This window comes from Callithrix jacchus, chromosome 19, assembly GCF_049354715.1.
Source record: "Callithrix jacchus isolate 240 chromosome 19, calJac240_pri, whole genome shotgun sequence".
Taxonomy (NCBI): Eukaryota; Metazoa; Chordata; class Mammalia; order Primates; family Cebidae; genus Callithrix; species Callithrix jacchus.
In genome coordinates this window covers 33992614-34013297 of record NC_133520.1, presented here as the reverse complement: position 1 = coordinate 34013297, position 20684 = coordinate 33992614, and the positions used below count along the sequence as shown (strand labels likewise).

The 20684-nt window shown below is 52.1% G+C and overlaps 1 protein-coding gene and 1 long non-coding RNA gene across 4 annotated transcripts in view; one reads left to right on the top strand and one right to left on the bottom strand.

Annotated features, from left to right (window-relative positions):
• Window positions 1–24: 24 nt before the first annotated feature.
• On the top strand, window positions 25–4759 carry LOC144580405 (uncharacterized). Its single transcript, XR_013529865.1, has 2 exons — window positions 25–636; window positions 2277–4759. It is a non-coding gene; the product is annotated as an uncharacterized LOC144580405 (long non-coding RNA).
• The window catches only part of IKBKE (inhibitor of nuclear factor kappa B kinase subunit epsilon), a 32840-nt gene continuing 16800 nt past the window's right edge, over window positions 4645–20684 (bottom strand). For 2 of the 3 annotated variants that reach the window (XM_054248215.2, XM_008985563.5), the window contains exons 16-22: window positions 19198–19274; window positions 16256–16295; window positions 15345–15446; window positions 13671–13767; window positions 13417–13529; window positions 12810–12881; window positions 9982–10757 (exon numbers count right to left, since the gene is read on the bottom strand). In XM_054248215.2, coding sequence (XP_054104190.2) covers window positions 10724–10757; window positions 12810–12881; window positions 13417–13529; window positions 13671–13767; window positions 15345–15446; window positions 16256–16295; window positions 19198–19274 — 535 coding nt within the window. In that variant the 3' untranslated portion in view covers window positions 9982–10723. Of the gene's footprint in view, window positions 8122–9981; window positions 10758–12809; window positions 12882–13416; window positions 13530–13670; window positions 13768–15344; window positions 15447–16255; window positions 16296–19197; window positions 19275–20684 lie in introns of those variants that run through there. The other variant, XM_054248216.2, reaches the window with a different exon arrangement.

Genomic DNA, 20684 nt, shown 5'->3' with positions numbered 1-20684 from the left:
GGACCGCAGACTGCTGGGCGGGGCGGGGGCGGGGCGATTCGGAGTGGCAGGAAGGAAGACCCGAGGGAACCCCCGACCGACAGAGGGGTAGGGTACGTGCGGGGCGACCTCTGCGCCACTGTGGATCTGGGGGCGTCTTCACTGGGAGCAGCTGTAGGATTCCGCAGAGTAGCGCCTCGGTACAGTAGAGTTCAGAGGGCGCATTTCTGCTGGGGGCCCTCGGCCTTCAGCCCTGCCTCTTACCCGGGGATCATTCCCCGCAACACCAGGTCCGCGCCACCCCCCGCACCCCCACGCGCCCCGAAATGGAGCAGGTCGGAGGAAAAGGCTTGGGAATTGGCTGGATGGGGTCGGAGGAGGGCCCCTCCGTCTAGGCGTCCGCCCGCCCCGCTCCCGCTGATCACGCCGACTGCGGGCCGTGATCCTCCGCCCTTCCATTCTCCGCTGGGCGCCGCCCGCCGCCCCCTCTAGAGCCGAGCTCCACGCGGACCTGGAATGCCCCGCGCGCGCTCCCACAGCCGCTCCTGGTCCCAAGGCTGGACCGCAGGAAGTCGCCAGCGCAGCCGGGGCTGGCAGAGCTGTCCACGTGCGACTTTCGCTCTGATTGGATTTCCCCTCCCTTCGCAGCCCTGCCTGGTAAGGAATTCCTCTTTCCCGGAAGACTGGGCCCCCCCCCCCGCCCCCCCGACTGAGAGAACACTCCCGCGCCCCAACAGCTGGGGGAGCTTTATCCTCCTTAGCCAACCCTCCACTCCCCACAGCTGCTCGAATAATTACTGTGGAGATACCGCTTCCCCTAAATGCCCTATTGGTACCTGGTATGGACGGTTCACTCGTGGGACCCAAAGAGAGAACTCCTTTCTCCCGGCACTTTGTCCCATGGATTTGCTTCAGGGACCCCTGTCTGGTTTATTGCTCTGTGGTTACCATCTTGAAAGTCACTTTTTGAACAAAGGTCTGGGCGTTTTCTTGTTGCACTGGTTCCCACAAATTATGTAGTTGCTCCCACAGACAGGCACCTTTGCCCATGGAAATTGGCCCATCTCATGGATAAAGAGGACTCCTGGAACTCTGAACCCCAATTTCCTTAACTGTACATTGGGCTGGAGGTGGGGACACAGCTGAGTGGTAATGTGGGCACTTAACACCGGTACGGTCTGGTCCGTCTAGCATGGTCGCTCTTTGGAAGAATAGTCGAAATTCTTCTGGACCTCGTCTCTCCGGTCTCTTCCCAGACCAGAAATGAGTCTCCCTCTAGTGCTTCCTAGGGGAATCTTCACTTTTGCTTTTGCCTTTTCCCTAGGAGGTAATTCCTAAAATTTCCAGAGTCCAGTAACCAGGGAATTCCCAGCCAGCTTTGCTCCATGGCTTCTCCCTCGTGGTACTCATAGTCCTCTGCCTCCCAAATCTGTAGCAAAGGAGAGGTTCCTGGGGTTCTGGGGCTCACCAGAGGCCGGAGCTCACCCTACGAGGTGGTTTCTGAGGAATGACCTATAGGACAGGTCAACCCCACAGTGCTACCAGAGGAGCTCCGATGACGGATAAGGTGTGTGAGCCACAGGCCACTACCTCTGCCCCACTCCTCCTCTACCTTTCCTCTTCCCTCTCCTAACCCTGCTTTTGCTACATCAAACCTTGGTATACATCACAGTCACCTGGATTATTTAAGCCCAGTTAAGACTATTGGGCTCCATCCCCAAAGTTTCAAAATTTATAGGTCTGGGGCTGGGGTTTGAGAGGGCTCCGTTTTAGCAAGTTCCCAGGTGTTGATGCTGTAGATCCAGGGCCCCCACCTGGGAAACCATTGCTCCGGGTCTGAGGTGGTGATCAGAGAATGGGCTTCTCTGTTCCTTCTCCCCAGGATGAGTGTACTTCAGTGGACATGACAGAGAAAAGCCCAATGGGGGCTATTCCTGAATACTTTCTGCTGAAGGTATAAAAGGGAAAATACAATTTGCCTTTGTGTTCTCATTTCCATCTCCCACTTTTTCTGCAAGCACTTCTCTTGGGGTTGTTGCAGAAAACTGTATTCCATATGAATATTTGCTGGGTCCACACTCTGTTGCCCATCTCCACACACTTGAGACTCATTCCCTCCCAGGAATGCAGTGGATGGGTGAGGTCCTGGGCATGGACCCAGTTTGAGCTCTGAGTGACAGCCTGGTGGGGCAAGAAGCAGCAGAGATCTGACAACAGGTGCATCCCTGGAAGATCGGTTTTGAAATGCCATTTGTGAAATAATTGCTAACAGTCTCCATCTCTGTCCTTCCTGGCAGCCTCAAAGCATGGTTTGGGCAGTCCAGCCCAGATTTCCTGGATAGAGAGACTCATGGAGAGAAGCGTCAGCTCTGGCCATGGGAAACTGAGGACTATCTGGAAGCATCAGGCATAAAACTCTTCTCCAGTTGTCTGGGCTATACAGAAAAATGCTCTGATTTTTGTTTTCCTCTTGCAGCTCTGGTTTGGGAGTGGCAGTGGCTGCTCTCAGCATGAATGTGGGAGGAGATTGTGCAGGGCCAGAGCCCTGCATTTGGCTTCTGGGGTGGGAAAGGAGATGAAAATGGAGATATTAATAATGTAATTTCATGTAACCAATCCAAAAAGTTTATCATAAAGTTTATCTTAAGGTTCATCTCCCTGAGCCAAGAAATTAGAGTCGGGGCAGGTAGTTGCCCTCCTCAACCTCAGCATGAGGCTCCCTGGCTGGGAGGTGTCTTCTCCGATGCCAGTTTTCCAACCCAGTCTCCTTCTTCCCTGAAATAGCATTCCCCCCTCCCACAACACACACATAGACCTCTCTCTCTCTCTTACTCTCTCTCTTTCTTTCTCTCTCTCTCTCTCTCTCTCACACACACACACACACACACACACACACCCTACATAAATAGCAACTTACTCCTTCTTCCCCAGGGAAAAAGTGCTAAATAAACTCTGGTCTCATTATAAGCTCAGGACATTGCTGGGGTAGTGTCAGATACCTGGACTTTAACATTTTTTGGATCTGTCTGGTCATCCAGATGACAAAGGTAAGACTACAGCATCTGCTGAAACACCTCCACTGGGAGTTTTCCTTCTTGTTAGTAGATCCCCTTGGCTCAAACCCATCAACTTTTTTCTGTTTGTGACTCACTCCCAGCAGAGTGCCTGTGCTGCTTTTATTTTTGACCAAAGGGAAGGATTACGACCATGAGTTTGGAGTGTGTGGTCAGGGGTGAGGTCACTTCAGAGGTGGTCCCAGATTGTGTTGGTTTTCCCGTTGGGTGAGTTGTTTTATTGCTGTCCCCCAGCCTCCCTCCCGAAGTCCCCCAGTAAGAAGGAAAATGGAAGGACAGAACATGTCCTGACTTCCTGAAGGGGAAGTTTTGGTTTTGTTTGGCTTTGAGGCATTTGAAGTTGTCTGAAATCCCCGAAGCTTTCAGGGAACTCCCAGGGATTCTGACAGTTGCACAACTGTCTACATGGAATCCCTGTAAGAGTCAGGACAAGTTAGGCTACACCACAGTAATAAGCGCCACAGCTCAGTGCCCTGAAACAACAGACTCCCTTCTCGCTCACGTGACTTGCCTTTCGAAGGTTGGCATGGGCTCTCTGCTCATCAGACTCACCACGTCTAATATTCCCAGTCACTGTGCCAAAGGGAAATTGAGAGCACCTGGAGGATCCCACCTCAGCATTTATAAGCTCCAGTCACTTTCGCTCACAGCTTATTGGCCAGAACTAGTCATATGACCCCATCCTACAAACAGGAGCAGAAGTACAATTCTACCATGTGCTCAGAGGGGGAAAGAGCTGGAAACAGTTGGCAATCAGCCTTAATGACCGGTGCAATCTTTGAGGGCATAGAGCGGTTATTCATTCATTTAATGAGTAGTTCCTTGATATCCACTATGTATCAAGCGCTGTTCTAGGCACTAAAGGTGCAACAGTAAATGAACATGTTCACAAAGCTTACTTTTAGTGAAACAGCCAGATGACAGACAAACATAGGAGTAATATGATGTCAGGTTGTAAGTACTTTGATGAAAAATAAAGCACATTAAGGGGATGAAGGTGACAGAGGCTGCTCTATGAGACTGAGTAGTCAGGAAAGACCTTCCTGAGGAGCAGACATTTAAACACAGACCTGAATGAAGCAAGCCCTTCGTCTGTCTGGGAAAGAGTGTTCCAGACTAAGAGAACAACAGGTGCAACAAACTCCCAACACTTTCCAAGTTTTATGAACCTGAGTTTGTGCAAAATGCATATTCTTCTACCTGATCTTCTGATTCAGTATGTCTGGATTTTGGCCTGCATTTTGCAAAAAATTTTGGTTCACATGGCTCACAGACCACCTTTTGAAAATGGGGTTACAACAGTGAATAGTTACAATTGTGTGACCCCGCCCCCGGCCCACAGACATTTGAAAAAAATGTCCTTATCTTTGTTAACTATGAAACACAGGTCTCCAGCGCCGCTTCCTTTCCTTCTGGGCCAGCATGTTGCATGTGGAACTTAGCTTTCCAAATAAGTGAGTGCTGTTTGCAATGTGTGATGGGGGTCAGTAATACTTTACATTACTAGACTGAGACAGGGACCCTGACAAAATGTTGTGGGAGGATCAAAATGTGTTTGTGAAAGAAATCCCTTGTAAAGCGCTCCATGTTACATGTATTTGCTCAAGAAACATTCATTGAGCATTTATTATGCACCAGGCACTTTTGGCTTGAATGATTTCATCTTCATGGCAACTCCATTAAATGGCTGGCATTCCCATTTTACAGATGAGAAAATCAAGGCTCAGAGAAGTCATGTGACTGGCCCAAGGTGTCACAGTCTGGGCTCATATCTACTCAGATCCATGAATTTGCCTTTGTCCTGCCCAGGTGCTATGGTAGAAAGGGCAGGGCTCAGAATCTCTGACCTCGCCTTGTAGGTGCAGTTTGAAGAATCAGCAAAATCTTTCTTCAGTTTCCTCTCCCTATGGAAAGCCCACTCTACGCCAAAGGTCTAGTCCAAATACCAGGCCCTCCAGAGCATTCCCAGAATCATCCAGACCTCACTCATGGCTCCTTCCCTGGGATCCCACAAGAAGTCACTTGTGCCTCTGACATTCGATCATCCTCACGAGTTGCCGTTCAGTTTGTACACGTTCGCTTCCCTCGCTTGTGTCTTAGCGGTCGTTCTGATCCCCTTGTGCAGGGCTAACTGGAGGTGCTCATTAACCTGTGCCTACTCCAGGATTTTTTTCTTCACATCTCTTCAAGCCATGGCCCCTGTATCCAGGGATGGGGAGATGGAGGAATCGTTTGGTTTGGGGACCATGGAAAGTCCCCAAGGACCTGCTAGGTAGAAGTTGGGGTAGTATTGGGAGCTCCATTTAAGACTCATGTAATTCCTCCAAGATGCTGGTGAATTTCCTGCCTCCAGATGTTTGTAGCTGGCCAGGGCTGAGGTATGGGGCACCATCTCCACTCTTGGTGAGATGGGCTTTCTGTGTGTCACCAAACTCTAGTGTCCCCAAGGGGATCTCCTAGGTCCTTGACAGTACTTGGGGACAAGAAAGGCAGATCAAGGTGAGGACAAAAGCAGGGAGGGATACAAGGGCTCCAGGAAAGGTGTCACCATGTAGAGTGGGGGCAGGTGGGGCTTGTTTTCCACCAGTTTTAATGGCACCTCCTCCATCTACATCTCAATTATAAAATTTTTCCATCCTGAGCTGCTCTGCCAGGCTTATGATAAGACTGCGTGTGTGTGTGTGTGTGTGTGTGTGTGTGTGTGTGTGTGTGTGTGTGTTTTCTTTCCGTGTTGGAAAAACTCAGATATTCCAGGCAGATTTGTCAGCAATTTTTTCCCCTCAGCCAGGGGGGAGGCTCCAAGCCATGGCCACTTGCATTCCAGCACTAAGCCAGCTCTGGGCCCACTGCAGTGGCAGGAAGCCATGGACTGCATTATGACAGACCAGCAAGAGCAGGGTGGCCTGGGTGACCTCATGGGCTCTCCCTGCCCCACCTCGGCCCCCATCTGTCTCCTCCTCTGTGTCTCCCTGTCTTGCCACTCTCCTTTCCGCTCCCTCTGTCTCACCCCTCCTCTGTCTCTGGTGGAGAGTGAAGGGAAGGAACCCATACGGCTCCAGCGGCAGTCACTCTGAGCTTCCAAGGAACATAAACTGCAGCTACTTCAGGTCAGCCTGGCTCTTCCCTTAACACTTCCTATGGGGGTTGCCTGACTAAGGACCCTTTGTGAGATGGAGGGAAAAGAAGCCAGAACTCCACCCTTTAAAAAATCATGAAGCATGGCTGGGTGTGGTGGCTCACGCCTATAATCCCAGCACTTTGGGAGGCCGAGGCAGGCAGATCACCTGAGGTGAGAAATTTGAGACCAGCCTGGCCAAACATGGCAAAAACCCCATCTCTATTAAAAATGCAAAAAGTAGGCAGTTGTGGTGTTGGGCACATGTAGACACAGCTACTCTAGAGGCTGAGGCAGGCGAATCGCTTGAACCTGGGAGGTGGTTGCAGGGAACCGAGATCACGCCATTGCACTCCAGCCTCGGTGACAGAGTGGGACTGTCTCAAATAAATAAACATAAAGAAAAAATCAATGAAGCAGTTTGGAAGTGAATCCAAAATGACCAGTTGCAGCAATCCTTTGAGGACACTGAAGCAAGGTGGCTCCACAAAAGCAAATGGCGGTTCCAGTAGGAGGGTGGCCAGGCCATGCTTGAGATCCCTCCTGTCGTTAGACTGGCTCCCCTGGGCTCAGCTCTCAGGGTGGGTGTGGGGTGGGGTGCCTGGTCCAGTGTACCACCCACTGCCAACTGGCCTCTGTTGGGGCACTCACACGCCCTCTGTGGCATCTTTGTAAACTCTGCCTTGGTGTTCTCAGACTTGAACTGGTGTGAGACTCACCAGGGAAGCTCATCGATAATGCAGATTCCTTGGCCACACCCTTACTGATTCAGGCGCTGAGTGGGGTCCCAGAATATGTGTTTTGAAACCAGGACACCAGTCTCAAAAGAGGAAACTGTGTGGATTCTGGGAGAGAAAGAGAGATAGCCCTGCGCACCAGGCCCTCCAGAGCTGACTACTTCCGACAGGCCCCCTCGTCCTTCCAGTTAGGCCCCCTTTTCTCTTGGATCGGCCTGTTTTAAGAGGCTGCCAGCCATGAATCTGAATGCCACGTGGAATCTTCCCAGATATCTGTGACTGATCTGAGCCCCTGATTTGCCTCATCTGAGACAAGAACTTCTGTTTCCTCTATCTACCCTGTGCAGGCACAGCTAAATGAGGTGGGGAGGGGGCGGGGAAAGTGAGCAGAGTCTGCAGAGAACTATCGTGTTAATAATATTGTGTTGTAGGCAATTTTTGGACCTAGCTAATCTATTACTACCCATAACTTTCCACTCACCATAGGGCACCAAAGAGTAGTGCCTTTAAAATACCAGTTGGACTTGACTTAAACCTGTCTGTGGTCCCCTGGGGTAGAGCCCAAGTTGCTTAGTGTGGCCTGCAACGATCTTTTGGGCTGGCTCCTCCCTTTCCATAACACTAACTTCCACTTTAACCTACTCTCCAGTAATACAGAAATACCTGTAGTTCTTCCCACCCTTGTGCTGCTGCGGCTCCCACAGCCAGGAATGCCTCCCAAGTCGTCTTTGCTATGTATCACCTGCTCACCTGCTAAGACAGCAGGAGTCACCTGCTGTCAAAGTCATTCATTCCCTGACACCTTCCCCTGTGAGGAGGGTCACCTAGTGCCACACTTGAGGTTTGCATTCCTATCCTGGCACCTCCTCCGTGGTGGGGAGTTACCTGTGGCATACCTGCCTTCCCCCATAGAGGTGAGCTCCCCATGAGCCAGAAAGGTGGCTTAGTCGCCTCTGTAATTCCCACACTCCATGGGCCTGGCACACTGCAAGGCCTCAGTTCACATCTGATGAACCGAATGAGCTCTCTTCATTTTAAGTGTTATGTTAGCAATCACTGCAGAGAATGGAGAAGTATATTTAAGACGTCTTCAGACACCTGAAGATCTTATGGGTCATTCTGGGCCATAGTCCAGTCCCTCATTTTCTACTGAGATGGAATCAGCAGCTCTGCAGAAGCTCAGATCCGGGGAGGCACGGATGTCAGCAGCTCTGCCCTGTGTAGAAACAAACTGGAGGCACTGGGCGCAGTGGCTCATGCCTGTAATCCTAGCACTTTGGGAGGCAAAGGAAGAAGGATCACTTGAACTCAGGAGTTCAACATCAGCTTGGGCAACATAGTGAGACCTCATCTCTACAAAAAAATATAAAATTAGCTGGGTGTGGTGGTACATGCCTATAGTCCCAGCTACTTGGGAGGCTGAGGCAGGAGGATTACTTGGTCATACAGTGAGCAGTCACTACAGTGAGCCCATGACCTGAGCAACAGAGCAAAACCTTGTTTTCCAAAAAGAAAAGAATAAAAAAAAACCTGAACTGAAGCCTTTGTGTGAGTTTGTCCGCCACATCTCATGGGCTTTGCTCATGAGATCATACAGCCTGGATCATATCATCTCCCAAAAATCTGCATTTGGCGTTCATGAATCCCTGGCGCTTTCACTGAGCTCCACCAAGCACGTAGGGTCCAGAGCAGCTGCTGTTGCCAGGGAAAACCCACTGTGGGACTTCCCTGAAGGGCCACTCATGGGCCGGAAGTGTTGGCCAGAAATTCAGGCCAGCAGAGTGGACGAGAGGTAGTCTAGTACCCAGGCACTTCAAGGCTGCAGCAGGTGTCTGAGGCCACAGGACGTAAACACATGGGATTAAGTGACTCCATGGGCCTGAAGCCCAAATAGCAAACATGAAGGCACTTAGGCCTCATGCAAGGAAACAGCCTCCAGCCACCTTCCCCTGGGCCTTTAGAGTGCTGGTCTTTCCACAGAGAAGCAGCAGAGAGGACATCAGCCTCCAGGACTCACCCTTCCTCATTTCTGACCCTTCCAGGTCAGTAGAGTGGCCTCAGAATGTGGGGGCTCCCGTGAAGATGGGCAGGAAGGATCTCTGGGGTTATCTTTGGTCAAGCATAATGCTATCTTCATGCCTCAAAGCACATACTGGGACTTCCCCACTCATCTTTCTCTCCTACTGGGGCTACCTTACTACATTTCTCCTTCCCTTTCCTTCACTCACCCAGGCAGGTGGGTAGTCCAGCTCTGGTTTTGGGAAGGCTGGAGGTAAATTTGCAAGCAGTTTGCAAAAATCAGAATGCCTTGCTCAGGCACCACTCTGGATTCTAGACAAAATGAAGGAATGCTTAAAATAACCCATAATAGGCCGGGCGCGGTGGCTCAAGCCTGTAATCCCAGCACTTTGGGAGGCCGAGGCGGGTGGATCACAAGGTCAAGAGATCGAGGCCATCCTGGTCAACATGGTGAAACCCCGTCTCTACTAAAAATACAAAAAATTAGCTGTGAACATGGTGGCGCATGACTGTAATCCCAGCTACTCAGGAGGCTGAGGCAGGAGAACTGCTTGAACCCAGGAGGCGGATGTTGTGGTGAGCCAAGATCGCACCATTGCACTCCAGCCTGGGTAATAAGAGCGAAACTCCGTCTCAAAACAAAAATAAAGAAAAAAAATAAAAATAAATAACCCGTAATACTATTCAAATCCACTGTTTAGGACACAGCGTAGGTTTTGAATAGTGGTGGAGATGGGGAAAAGGCAGTAGCCACTGAGATGGTGAGTTTGAAGCAAAAAAACACCCTTCTTTTTCCCTAAGTTCCAGGCCACTTACATGGCTTTCAAAATGATGGTGGGGGAGGGCAAGAGAATGGAAGGAATGGGAAGGGCACCCCTTGGGTTCTTCCTTGAAATTAGGGCCCATTTAGGGAAACGGCAGAAACCAGGACATTACCAATTCCCACCCCATTTCCCAGCACTCCTCACAGATCCCCACCCAGGCCTCACTGGTTGCTGAGCACACCCAGCTGAGAGCTTTCCCCGACTTGCAGACACACCCCAGGGAGAGCCACCAGAAACAGAAATGAAGGCCACATTTATTCCACTTCTTGAAGGTGCAGGCCTTGGATCTGCCTGAAGTCACAGGCCTTTTGCCACTGGCTGCATGTCCCAGGACTGGCCAGAGCCTCAGGGAGGGAGGGAGAGGAAAAGGGGGAGCCCACAGCCCTGGCACTGGCCCTGGCCACCCATTTTCTCAACATCAGACCAAGCCTAGAAAAAACAGGAGGCTCTATGTTGCCTGGGGCTGAGAAGGGTGACCCTCGGAAATCACAGGGGAACAGAGACTGCTGTGTTCAACATGAAACGCTTGAAGGGGAAGGAAGATTGTGACGAGGTCACCTGACCTAGTACCCTGGGGACTCCCCAGGGGCCACCTCTCCTGCTGGCTACGGAGTGAAGCTCTACAAACCAGAGGGAATGGGAGGGCGTATGGGAGCCTCTTCTTCCCATGGCCAAGCCAGGGGCACGGAGGAGCAATACCTGCGCCTGGATGAGATGGAAAGGTCAGCCCAGGCAGTGTCTGTCATGCTCTCCCGTGGGTCCCAACAGAGGTGGCCTGGTGCCCAATCTCAGCTGTGCCACTTCCCAGGGAGAAAGGCAGTGGAAGGTAATGCTGGCGACATCCCAGCCAGCAGCCAGGAGGGAGGTAGGCTGATGTGATGGGACAGGATCTTGTCCTGGGTTGGTCTCACAGTGCGGGAGAGCAGTGTTCAAGTCATTCTAATGCTTCAGGATGCCTCACACGCCCCATGGAGCTCAGACATCAGGAGCTGCTGGGACTCTACTTAGCCTACAAGGAAAAGGTACAGGCTAGCAGTGCACACCTGCTGGAGAAGCTGCAGACCGCATTCCAGGGCCCAGCACAATTAGCTCTCAAGAGCACTGAGCCATTCAAGTCCTCAGCTCTCCCCTTGTAGCACCCTCGTTCCCTGCCAAGAACCCACTGGCTCTCACCTCTGACTATAGATTAGAATCACTTGGAAAGCTTATAAAAATCCTAACCCCAAGCTGCACACAGAGTCTCTGGGGCAAGACCTAGGCATCTGTACTTTTAAAAGGTCCCCTGGTGATTCCAACGTCCAGCCAAGGTTTAGGAGGAGGGGAAAGGAGTTTCAATTGGTTCATTTGGCCCTTTGGCTACAGCTTTGAATAAGAAAGTGAAAATTCACTAAAGTTTTGAGCTATCTATAAATAGATTACATATCACAGCAAGAACAATTTATGTTGGCACTAAAATTAGAACTTCCTGACCAAGAGGGCTGTTTTGGAAAATCTTTCCAAGAAGCTGTCAAACGTCCTCTTTATGGGTGTTTAAGAGGATGAGTTCTCTTGCCGGAACAGAACAGGGAGGAGCTGCCTCCCCTACCCAAGGACCCTCTGAAACTCTGGGGACAGACCACAAACTCTGCTCCTGGTGTCTCTACTGCCTGGCCCCACTGCTAGTATCTCAGATTAGAGTGGCCCCTGGAGAAGAAGTAACATTTAGTGAGTCCTTCCCTCCACACCCCGCTACCTGCAAGCACCTTGCATATCTCATTTTATTCAACCCCTACGTCAACACCATGGGGTAGAAATCATTACTCCTGTCTCCCGGGGAGGGAACTGAAGCTCGAAGTGGAACGCATCTCCCAGGGTCACGCGGTTGGTAAAACGCAGTCAGGACTGAAGTCCTGTAGGGATCTCTGCCGACTCTACCTTGCCCTTGGTTCCCAGATAGGAAAATGACAGACACGAGGATGACAGGGGAGTGGGAGATGTGTGCACGTGTGTACATGTCTGTAAACAGGGCTGCTGGCCTTCGGGACAAGCAAGGACCTTTCTTTATCCCGAGATTATCTCTTGGGTGGTAAAAGGCGCTTTTAAAAGTGGGGTTACTAGATGGCAGGGCTTTCTTTTCCACTTCTAATGTGCCTGCTTGGTTACGTGAGCAGCTAGTAACTCCACGGTTTTCCAGTTTTCTTTTTCTCTTTTCTTTTTTTCTTTTGAGATGGAGTCTCACTCTGTCGCCCAGGCTGGAGTGCAGTGGAGCCATCAACCTCCGCCTCCTGGGTTCAAGCGATTCTCCTGTCTCAGCCTCCCGAGTAGCTGGGATTACAGGCATGCGCCACCACACCCGGCTAATTTTTGTATTTTTAGTAGAGATGGGGTTTCACCATGTTGGTCAGACTGGTCTCGAACTCCTGACCTCATGATCCACTCACCTCGGCCTCCTAAAGTGCTGGGATTACAGGCGTGAGCCACCGCACCCGGCCTCCAATTTTCTTTTATCTTTTACTGGTATGCAACATCCCAGAGTCTGAGCCCTGTTGTGTTCCCACACCAACCTCTCACGACCCCTCAGCACCCCAAGGAGGGGAGTCAAATCAGGAGATGATCCTGCAGCTGCTGCTGGCCCATGAGCATTGGCAGGAAGACGGGAGCCCCACAAGGCCAGAGAAACACCGGCCTTGGTCATCCTACCCAAGCGGTGTGTGCTGTGGCTTCCTGGGGTAGGACATGGGGATGAAAACAGCACTGACCCCGATGATGGCTGTAGGTCAAGGACGTCTGGGGCAGCTTGGACAGAGTCCATGTGGAGTACAGAGCTGGACACAGGCACAAACGCCACGCCTCCAAGGCCCCCAGCTCCCTGACAGCACGGGGATTCACCTTAAAACCTCAAAGTGAACCCTATACCTCCTGAGGATGTCAGCTCACTTGTGGACAGGGCCCTTCAACAGGGCTGCTCGGAAAATGGACAAGCGCCATCACACTGGTATGGGCAGGCTTGGGGACTCTCCGCGCCCAGGCAGAGGGAGCTTGAAGACGCAGCGCTGCCGCACGCAAGGTGAAGGCCCCTCACCGTTCGATGGTGCGGTTGTTGTCCAGAAGGTCAGATGCCAGCAGCTTCATCCCCTGGCAGAGCTCTTGCATGCTGCCAAGGCAGAGGCAGGGGAAGCAGCTGAGGCTGGAGGTGGCGATGCCTGGACCCCTTTCCTGGGAGGCCCACCCTCCTCTGCAGCCCCACGGAAGCAGCCTCTTTATTCTTGTTTGTTTGTTTATTTGGGGCGGAGTCTTGCTCCCTTGCCCAGGCTGGAGGGCAGTAGTGCCATCTTGGCTCACTGCAACCTCTGCCTCTCGGGTTCAAGCAATTCTCGTGCCTCAGCCTCCCGAGTAGCTGAGATTATAGGCACACACCACCGTACCCGGCTAATTTTTTGTATTTGTTGTAGAGATGGGTTTCATCATGTTTGCCAGGTTGGTCTCAAACTTCTGGCCTCAAGCTGATCCACCCACCTTGGCCTCCCAAAGTGCTGGGATTACAGGTGTGAGCCACCACACCTGGCCAGTCTCTTTATTCTTGCCTCCTAGGCCTGGCATGAGGCAAAACTCCTCAGGCGCCAACCTCAGCATGCTCCCTGAAACCCCCTTCCACACAGATACACACCCCCTTTCTCCCCAGCACTTACTGGAGAAGCAGGTCCTTTGGTGTAGGGCTGGGATGAGGAGATATGGGCGGTGAGGAGGTCAGAGCCCCCCGTGCTCGGTCCTGAAGGAGCTGGTGAGAGAGCTCTTCCAGGATCTGCAGGGAAGCCATGCTTTGGTCAGCAAGTAGTAGCCACCTTCTGTGTGGCTGGGTAGGGGAGTGCTGAGGAGGGGAAGACACGGGTAACAAGCACCCCAGCCTGCATCCCCCAAGCACCTGGAATTCTGCCCTGCCCACCTTGCTGAGACTCTCCTGGACCCCCTGGGCTTCTGTGTTACAGGCAGCCACAGAACAGCCAACCAGGCGCAGGTGGTTCCTGGTCTCGTGCACCACCCTAGAGAGCAGACAGAGACTTAGAATCACAGCAGGACTCAGCCCGCTCCCAGGGCTCCCCTAGGATGTCGGGTCTGCACACAGACACAGGTGGGTCCTGGGTATTTGCCTCCCTCGCTGCCTCTGCCCTGCCAGCTGTGCCCTCCATGCTTGCTCACCCCACTGCAATAATGCAGATACACACAAGGGCCTGAGGCCAGGAGGGGCCCTTGAGAGCCACAGTGGAAAGCACCACCATCGTGCCTGTGGCTGGGGCTGGGTGACGCACACCAACTCTGGTGAGTGTGGCACCAGTCAGGCTGTAGAGAGGCAGCCCACACCAGGACTCTCCATGTGGGGAAATGCCCACACTCTCATTTCCAGTGTGAATTCTCTTCTGTCTCTAAGTGGAGGGAAGGAGCAGGAACGTTTTCCCCAAGGCCCAGAGCTGTTCCACCAGGGGTTGGTACTCAGCCCTGGCCACACATGAGAATCAGCTGGAGGAGCTGTAAAACCCCAATATCCAAGCCTACTCCAGAGCAATGACACCAGGATTTGTGGTGGGTTGAAGTAGGAGAGGCAGGCATCAGTGTTCTCATATGAGGGCAGGTGAGTGCCAGGTCTCAGGCCCATAACAAGCTGAGGTCCTACAGGCCACCGAACATGGCAGCACGTGGGAAACTGTCCTCTCTTCTCAGGTGGGACGGATGTTCACACAGGCAAATCACGGAGGGTGGGCCTGATCTGAGAAGGCAGAACCCAAAACTCCTGAAGGGGACAGTGTGACAGAGGGTTCTATGTAAGGGTCACTGCCACTGTCCTTATCCTGGGGGGCTTGTGTTCTCCTAAAGAGATTTCTCAACACAACTAGCTGGATGGTGGAAAGCATCCAGATTTGATTTGATTTTACCCTCAGAAGCCCTGAGGGATCCAGATTGTAGAGGCAGAAAGAGCCACATATGAATCTTGGGTCTGCCACTTACTTACTAGCCCTGTGACAGTGCGGGAGAGGCCTGTTCTCAGAGCCTCAGTTTCCTTATCTAAGAAATAGGTGGATAATATCTCCTGCATAGGGCGGATTTTGTGGGATTAAAGCTAAGGTAGAGAAATCTCCCAGCCAGGCCGGGCGCGGTGGCTCAAGCCTGTAATCCCAGCACTTTGGGAGGCCGAGGCGGGTGGATCACAAGGTCAAGAGATCGAGAGCATCCTGGTCAACATGGTGAAACCCCGTCTCTACTAAAAATACAAAAAAATTAGCTGGGCATGGTGGCACGTGCCTGTAATCCCAGCTACTCAGGAGGCTGAGGCAGGAGAATTGCCTGAACCCAGGAGGCGGAGGTTGCGGTGAGCCAGGATCGCGCCATTGCACTCCAGCCTGGGTAATAAGAGCGAAACTCCGTCTCAAAAAAAAAAAAAGAAATCTCCCAGCCAACTGGTGGACCCTGCCTGGTCCACCCAGGGACACAAAATCACTCATCTTCTCACATCCATTTGCTCACTCCTCCCTCTCCCTTGGGGTCCCACAAAGCCATGAGTCCTCTGAAGCTTCAAAGTACCAGGCCAGGCCCTGGGCTCCATGAGCTCAGGAGGGGCTGTTACCTCATCCTCTTGCCGTGCGTGACTAGGGACGCTTGATACTTCTGCACGCACTCCTCTTGGAACACCTGCAGAAGCCTTTTGGCTAAATGACTGAAATTCACCCTAGAACAACAGGGACCAAGGTACAGATGCACCGCCAGAACCACCTGTGCATAAGCCCACCATCCCTCGGTCTCCATCACCACCTCATCATAAGTGCCCAGCCCTGCATCCACAACAGGGCTATGTCTCCGGGAAAGGAGGAAGGATGGTCACACACTTGGATTGTAAAGGCCGATGTGGCCAGCAAAGCCCACATTAGCAGGGACACATGGGAGACGCACAGCGAGTCCTCAAGAAACACACACGTGCTCACGCTTAGTCCTCAGGAAACGGGAGGAAGGTGAGGCAGCCATGGAAAGCAGGTAGAGGTGTGTGTGTGTGTGTGTGTGTGTGTGTGTGTGAGTGTGAGTGTCAGTGAGAGAGAGAGAGAGATCAGCGGACTTGTAGAACTGGGGGAGTGAGTTCCCACATAACCATTAAATCAGGGAGGGCCTCCTGGATGTGAGAGTGTCTGGGAAGCATGGGAGACAGAGGAGCAGTGGGGAGGCTCGGGGAAGGTTCAGGCAGAGGTCGGAAGCAGGAAGTGGTAAGTGGTCCATTAGTACAGTTAGAAAAAAAAACCCCTGCAAACAGCCTCATGCATACCAGAAGTAAATCCAGTTACATCAAGATTGCATCTGAGAAGCCTCCCTCCCACTAAGCTATTTACACTCCCTCCCCTGCCCCAGATAACCTGTTAGCCCCAACTCTGCGCAGCTGCAGCCGGAGCTCAGGGCCCTTCACCACCTCTCCTCTGGCCTTGAGGATAGCTCTGCCCTGCGGGCACCCACCCTCCTGCCCACCTGCCTGCTGGCAGACAGGCAACTCACTTATCCAGCTTGTGAATTTGCTCCTCGTTGTAGCCGAGCCCTGAGGAAACAGATAGGAAAGATGTCAGTGAAACAGAGTGCTGCAAGGGCTTGGAGAGAGTTACAAAGACAGACAGCCCAGGCTGCTTTAGGGGAACTCATGGCCCAGGGGAGGTAGGAAGGGCAGAAGAGGAAAGCCAGCACCCAAGTTGCTGATTAGGACAAGGCCGGGACCTCAAGAAGCTGTGGGGAAATTGCGTGAGGTCCCCTGGGGGAAGGCAGCCTGCAGTGCAGGGCCAGGGTGGGGAGGGGGGGGATGCTTAGGGGGCCTGGAAGGAAGCTTGGTCAGTCATAGCCCCTTATCCATCACCCTCCCAGAGAGGCTGATGCCTGCAGGTGGGTGGTCCCATCCCTGAATATTCATGGTCTCTGCCTGCAATGAGCTAGAGAAACCAGTCTGCCACCTTTTACCTACCCACTCTGCCCAGCTGCTTTAGCCAAAAACGCTGAGGTTTTCATGGCCTTGGCTGCGTCCTGAGGGCCCTAAGGCTCATTTACTAGAGAGATGCTGCCCCCTCCTGGTCTTTGCAGGAATGGGCCTCCAGCGTGGCAGCAGCCCCAAGATGAAATGATGCCGGTTCACTCTGTGAGCCTCCCCATCCCACTCCCCTAATGGCAGAAGCCCCCTCCTGGGCCCTGCACCCGGCCAGCTGAGAGCATGTGTGCAGTCCGAGAGGCCTAGGACAAACCTCAACCCTTCCTCCTGTTGGCAGGTGGCGCTAGGCGAGTGATTTCACCTGGCTCAGCCTGTCTCCTCAACCATCACGGGTGCCACCTGGGAGTCCCATGAGGCTCAGCAAGACAGTGCCCTGAAGACCACTAGGCATTTTAAAAGATGGTATCTTTCAACACACAGGGTTTTAACAGTTAGGGGTTCATTTTTAATTTTAATAAAGGACTCTGAAAGACCAATAGAAGGAAAACTCCTTTGAGGCTGTAAAATGGGATGGTTAAGAGCAGTTGGACCTAGATTACTTGGGCTACTTAACCTTTCTGTGCCTTGGTTTTCTCATCTATAAAATGGGGAGGGTAACGATGCCTAGAGGTGTCATTGTTGTTGTTGTTCGAGACAGGGTCTGGCTCTGTTGCCCTGGCTGGAGTCCTGCCATGGTGTCATCTCAGCTCACTGCAGCCTCAAACTCCCAGCTCCCAGGCTCAAGTGATCCTCCCACCTCAGCCTCCCAAGGGACTACAGTCACGTGCCCACATCCAGCTAGTTTTGTTTATTTTTTGTAGAGACAGGGTATTGCTGTGTTGCCCAGGCTGGTCTTGAATTCCTGGGCCCAAGTGCTGGGATTCAGGCATGAGCCACTACACCCAGCCTCATGTACATGTACATGTACATGTATATGTATATGTATATGTGTGTGTACGTGTATTCACACACATATTTATAACACATCTCAATTGGGAAACTAAATTTTTGCCAAAAAGAAATATAAAACAATAAAGCAGGCTGGTTGTGGTGGTTCACTCCTGTAATCCCAGCACTTTGGGAGGCTGAGGGAGGCAGATCACCTGAGGTTAGGAGTTCAAAACCAGCCTGACCAACATGGAGAAACCCCATCTCTACTACAAATACAAAATTAACTGGGCAAGGTGGTGCACGCCTGTAATCCCAACCACCTGGGAGGCTGAGGCTGGAGAATCACTTAAACCCTGGAGGCAGAGGTTGCGGTGAGCCAGGATCACGCCATTGTACTCCAGCCTGGGCGACAAGAGTGAGATTCTGTCTAAAAAACATAAGTAAAGTAAAAAATAAAAGAAAGCAATGGGAAAGCATCCTGTAGTCCCAGCTAGTCAGGAGGCTGAGGTGGGAGGGTGGCTTGAGCACAGGAGGTTGAGGTGACAGTGAGCAGTAGTGATCCTGCTATTGTATTCCAGCCTGGGCGACAGAGAAAGGCCCTGTCTCGAATATATATATTAGCATGTAATCATTATGAACAGATCGCTAAGGAAATAATTGATGTATTTATGTGTATATATACACATGGGATTTGGAAGACGCCACACAAAAAGAACACAAAGTATTTCTGTAGTGATTTTGTTTATATTGATTACATGCTAAAATGACACTGGATATATTGGGTTGAATAACACATTAGAATTAGTTCCACTTGTTTCCTTCTACTTTTTAAAAATTGGCTGCTAGAAGACTTAGAATTACCTGTGTGGCTGGCGTTCTATTTCTAGTGGACAGTGGTTTTTAGATAATCCCAAGGAGAGAAGAGAATTTGACAATCAAGCCCAAGACCTTCAGTCTACGGATTAGGAAATGCTTGGGGCCTGGGAGGGGAGAGGGGGGTTTGGTTCCCAGTGTGTTTGTTCTTCAACCTAAGAGTCAACCGGGTCCTCCACAGGCTCGCTCCAGTCCCCATCACTGGCCCTCCCTGGGTTCCGCCCTTGCACTACCCCACAATGACAGTCACTTTCTCGAAGCAGCTTCTCACTTCCAAGCCCCTGCCACAGTGTCCTTGTGAGAATGAAGGAATCATGCAGCCAAAATCCCTGGCTCAGTGACTCAAAATGGCACCTCTCCTGATTCCCCACTTTTCCCAAGGACACCGTGGTTAGGGACACTATATTTTAAAGTGCCCTGCCAACGTGAGGGATCTCTTTCCAGGGCAACTTCTTCTAGAGCACCCAGGCCCCAGCCCACTGCATCCCCCACTCATGTGATCCAAGCCTCTCACGTGGCACCAGGCAGGTGTGTGAAGGTTTCACATCCCCCACTGGCCTGCAGGCAGCTTGCAGACACGGTCCCTGCCCTGGACCAGCTGAGCAGAACCATCCACTTAGCGGGCTTCCAGCAATACCAGCTGGAGTAGCAATGACTAACCAGAGAAAAGGAAGAAAGAAGGGAGACAGGAGAGAGTGGGGGCATCCTGCCCTCCCGGGCTCACCTGGCCTCATCCTAGACTTCTTGAACTGTTTGTAGATGAGGTTCATCTTGTCCACACAGCACTGAATCTGCTGGATGCTTTGGTCAGGGGACAGAGAGCAGGTGTTAGAAGAATCTAACAGCACAGAGCAAAGAGGAAGCGAGGGGAGGGGTGGCAGTGAAATGGGGGAGGAGCTGTCTCCCTGCAGGAGGAGCCTCACTGCCACAACTGTGGGGGATCAATCTGGGAGTGGAGGCGACTGTTTTGTCTCCAGGTTTATTTGAGACCTTGCCATCAGCCGGCCATCTCTCATTCTCATGGCTTACTCTCCCTCTCTCTCACACACATGCACTCACAGCATGAGTTAAACAAGAGATAAGAGAGACAGGAAGCCAAGCAGGACAGGCAACAGGCACGCGGCCTTTACTACGCGAGAAGCTGTGACACTAGGCCCGGGGAAGGAGCCTAGGCCCCTGAAACCTAAGAGCATGTCTGGCTGTGACAGCTGGGGATGGAGAGGAGCTGAAATCTCTCTCTGGTCATCTGGAAAAAGCAGAAGAGTATAGCTTCTTGGTTTACCCAATGCCTGGCACAGTGCAGAAACTTAACATAAATAATGAATCAATAATCCTTGTTGAAAACAAGAATGAATCAACAGGCTCAGCCCTGCCCAGAGGCAGGAGAACCAGGGAAATGTTCTCCCAAGGACCTTCTCCGTCTGGGGTTGAAGGTCATTATTATTTCTTCCTTCCCCTTTTCAGGCTGGATACAAACACTTTGTTTGAGAAGTCAGGAGTGTGGTGTGTGCGGAAAGTTCTTCCTTACCCACAGGCCTATGTAGCTCCACCTCCTCCCTGCAGCACCTCCAAGTGACCCCATCTCTGCTATTTCTGGAGCTGGACTCTGAACAGACCACAAGCTCGTTCCAGGGCTCTGTCAGTTGAAGGAGCTTGCCCGCCAGGAACATGCGGGTGGAAGATGAGGTAGCTGGGATGGGGCCTCAGATCCACTGCCTTCATCCGAAAGGACGGGGCCTCGGATCCTCAGCCTTCATCCAAAAGGACGGGGCCTCGGATCCTCAGCCTTCATCCAAAAGGACGGGGCCTCGGATCCTCAGCCTTCATCCAAAAGGACGGGGCCTCGGATCCTCAGCCTTCATCCAAAAGGACGGGGCCTCGGATCCACTGCCTTCATCCAAAAGGACGGGGCCTCGGATCCACTGCCTTCATCCAAAAGGACGGGGCCTCGGATCCTCAGCCTTCATCCAAAAGGACGGGGCCTCAGATCCTCAACCTTCATCCAAAAGGACGGGGCCTCAGATCCTCAACCTTCATCCAAAAGGACGGGGCCTCAGATCCTCAACCTTCATCCAAAAGGACGGGGCCTCAGGTCCTCAACCTTCATCCAAAAGGACGGGGCCTCAGGTCCTCAACCTTCATCCAAAAGGACGGGGCCTCAGGTCCTCAACCTTCATCCAAAAGGACGGGGCCTCAGGTCCTCAACCTTCA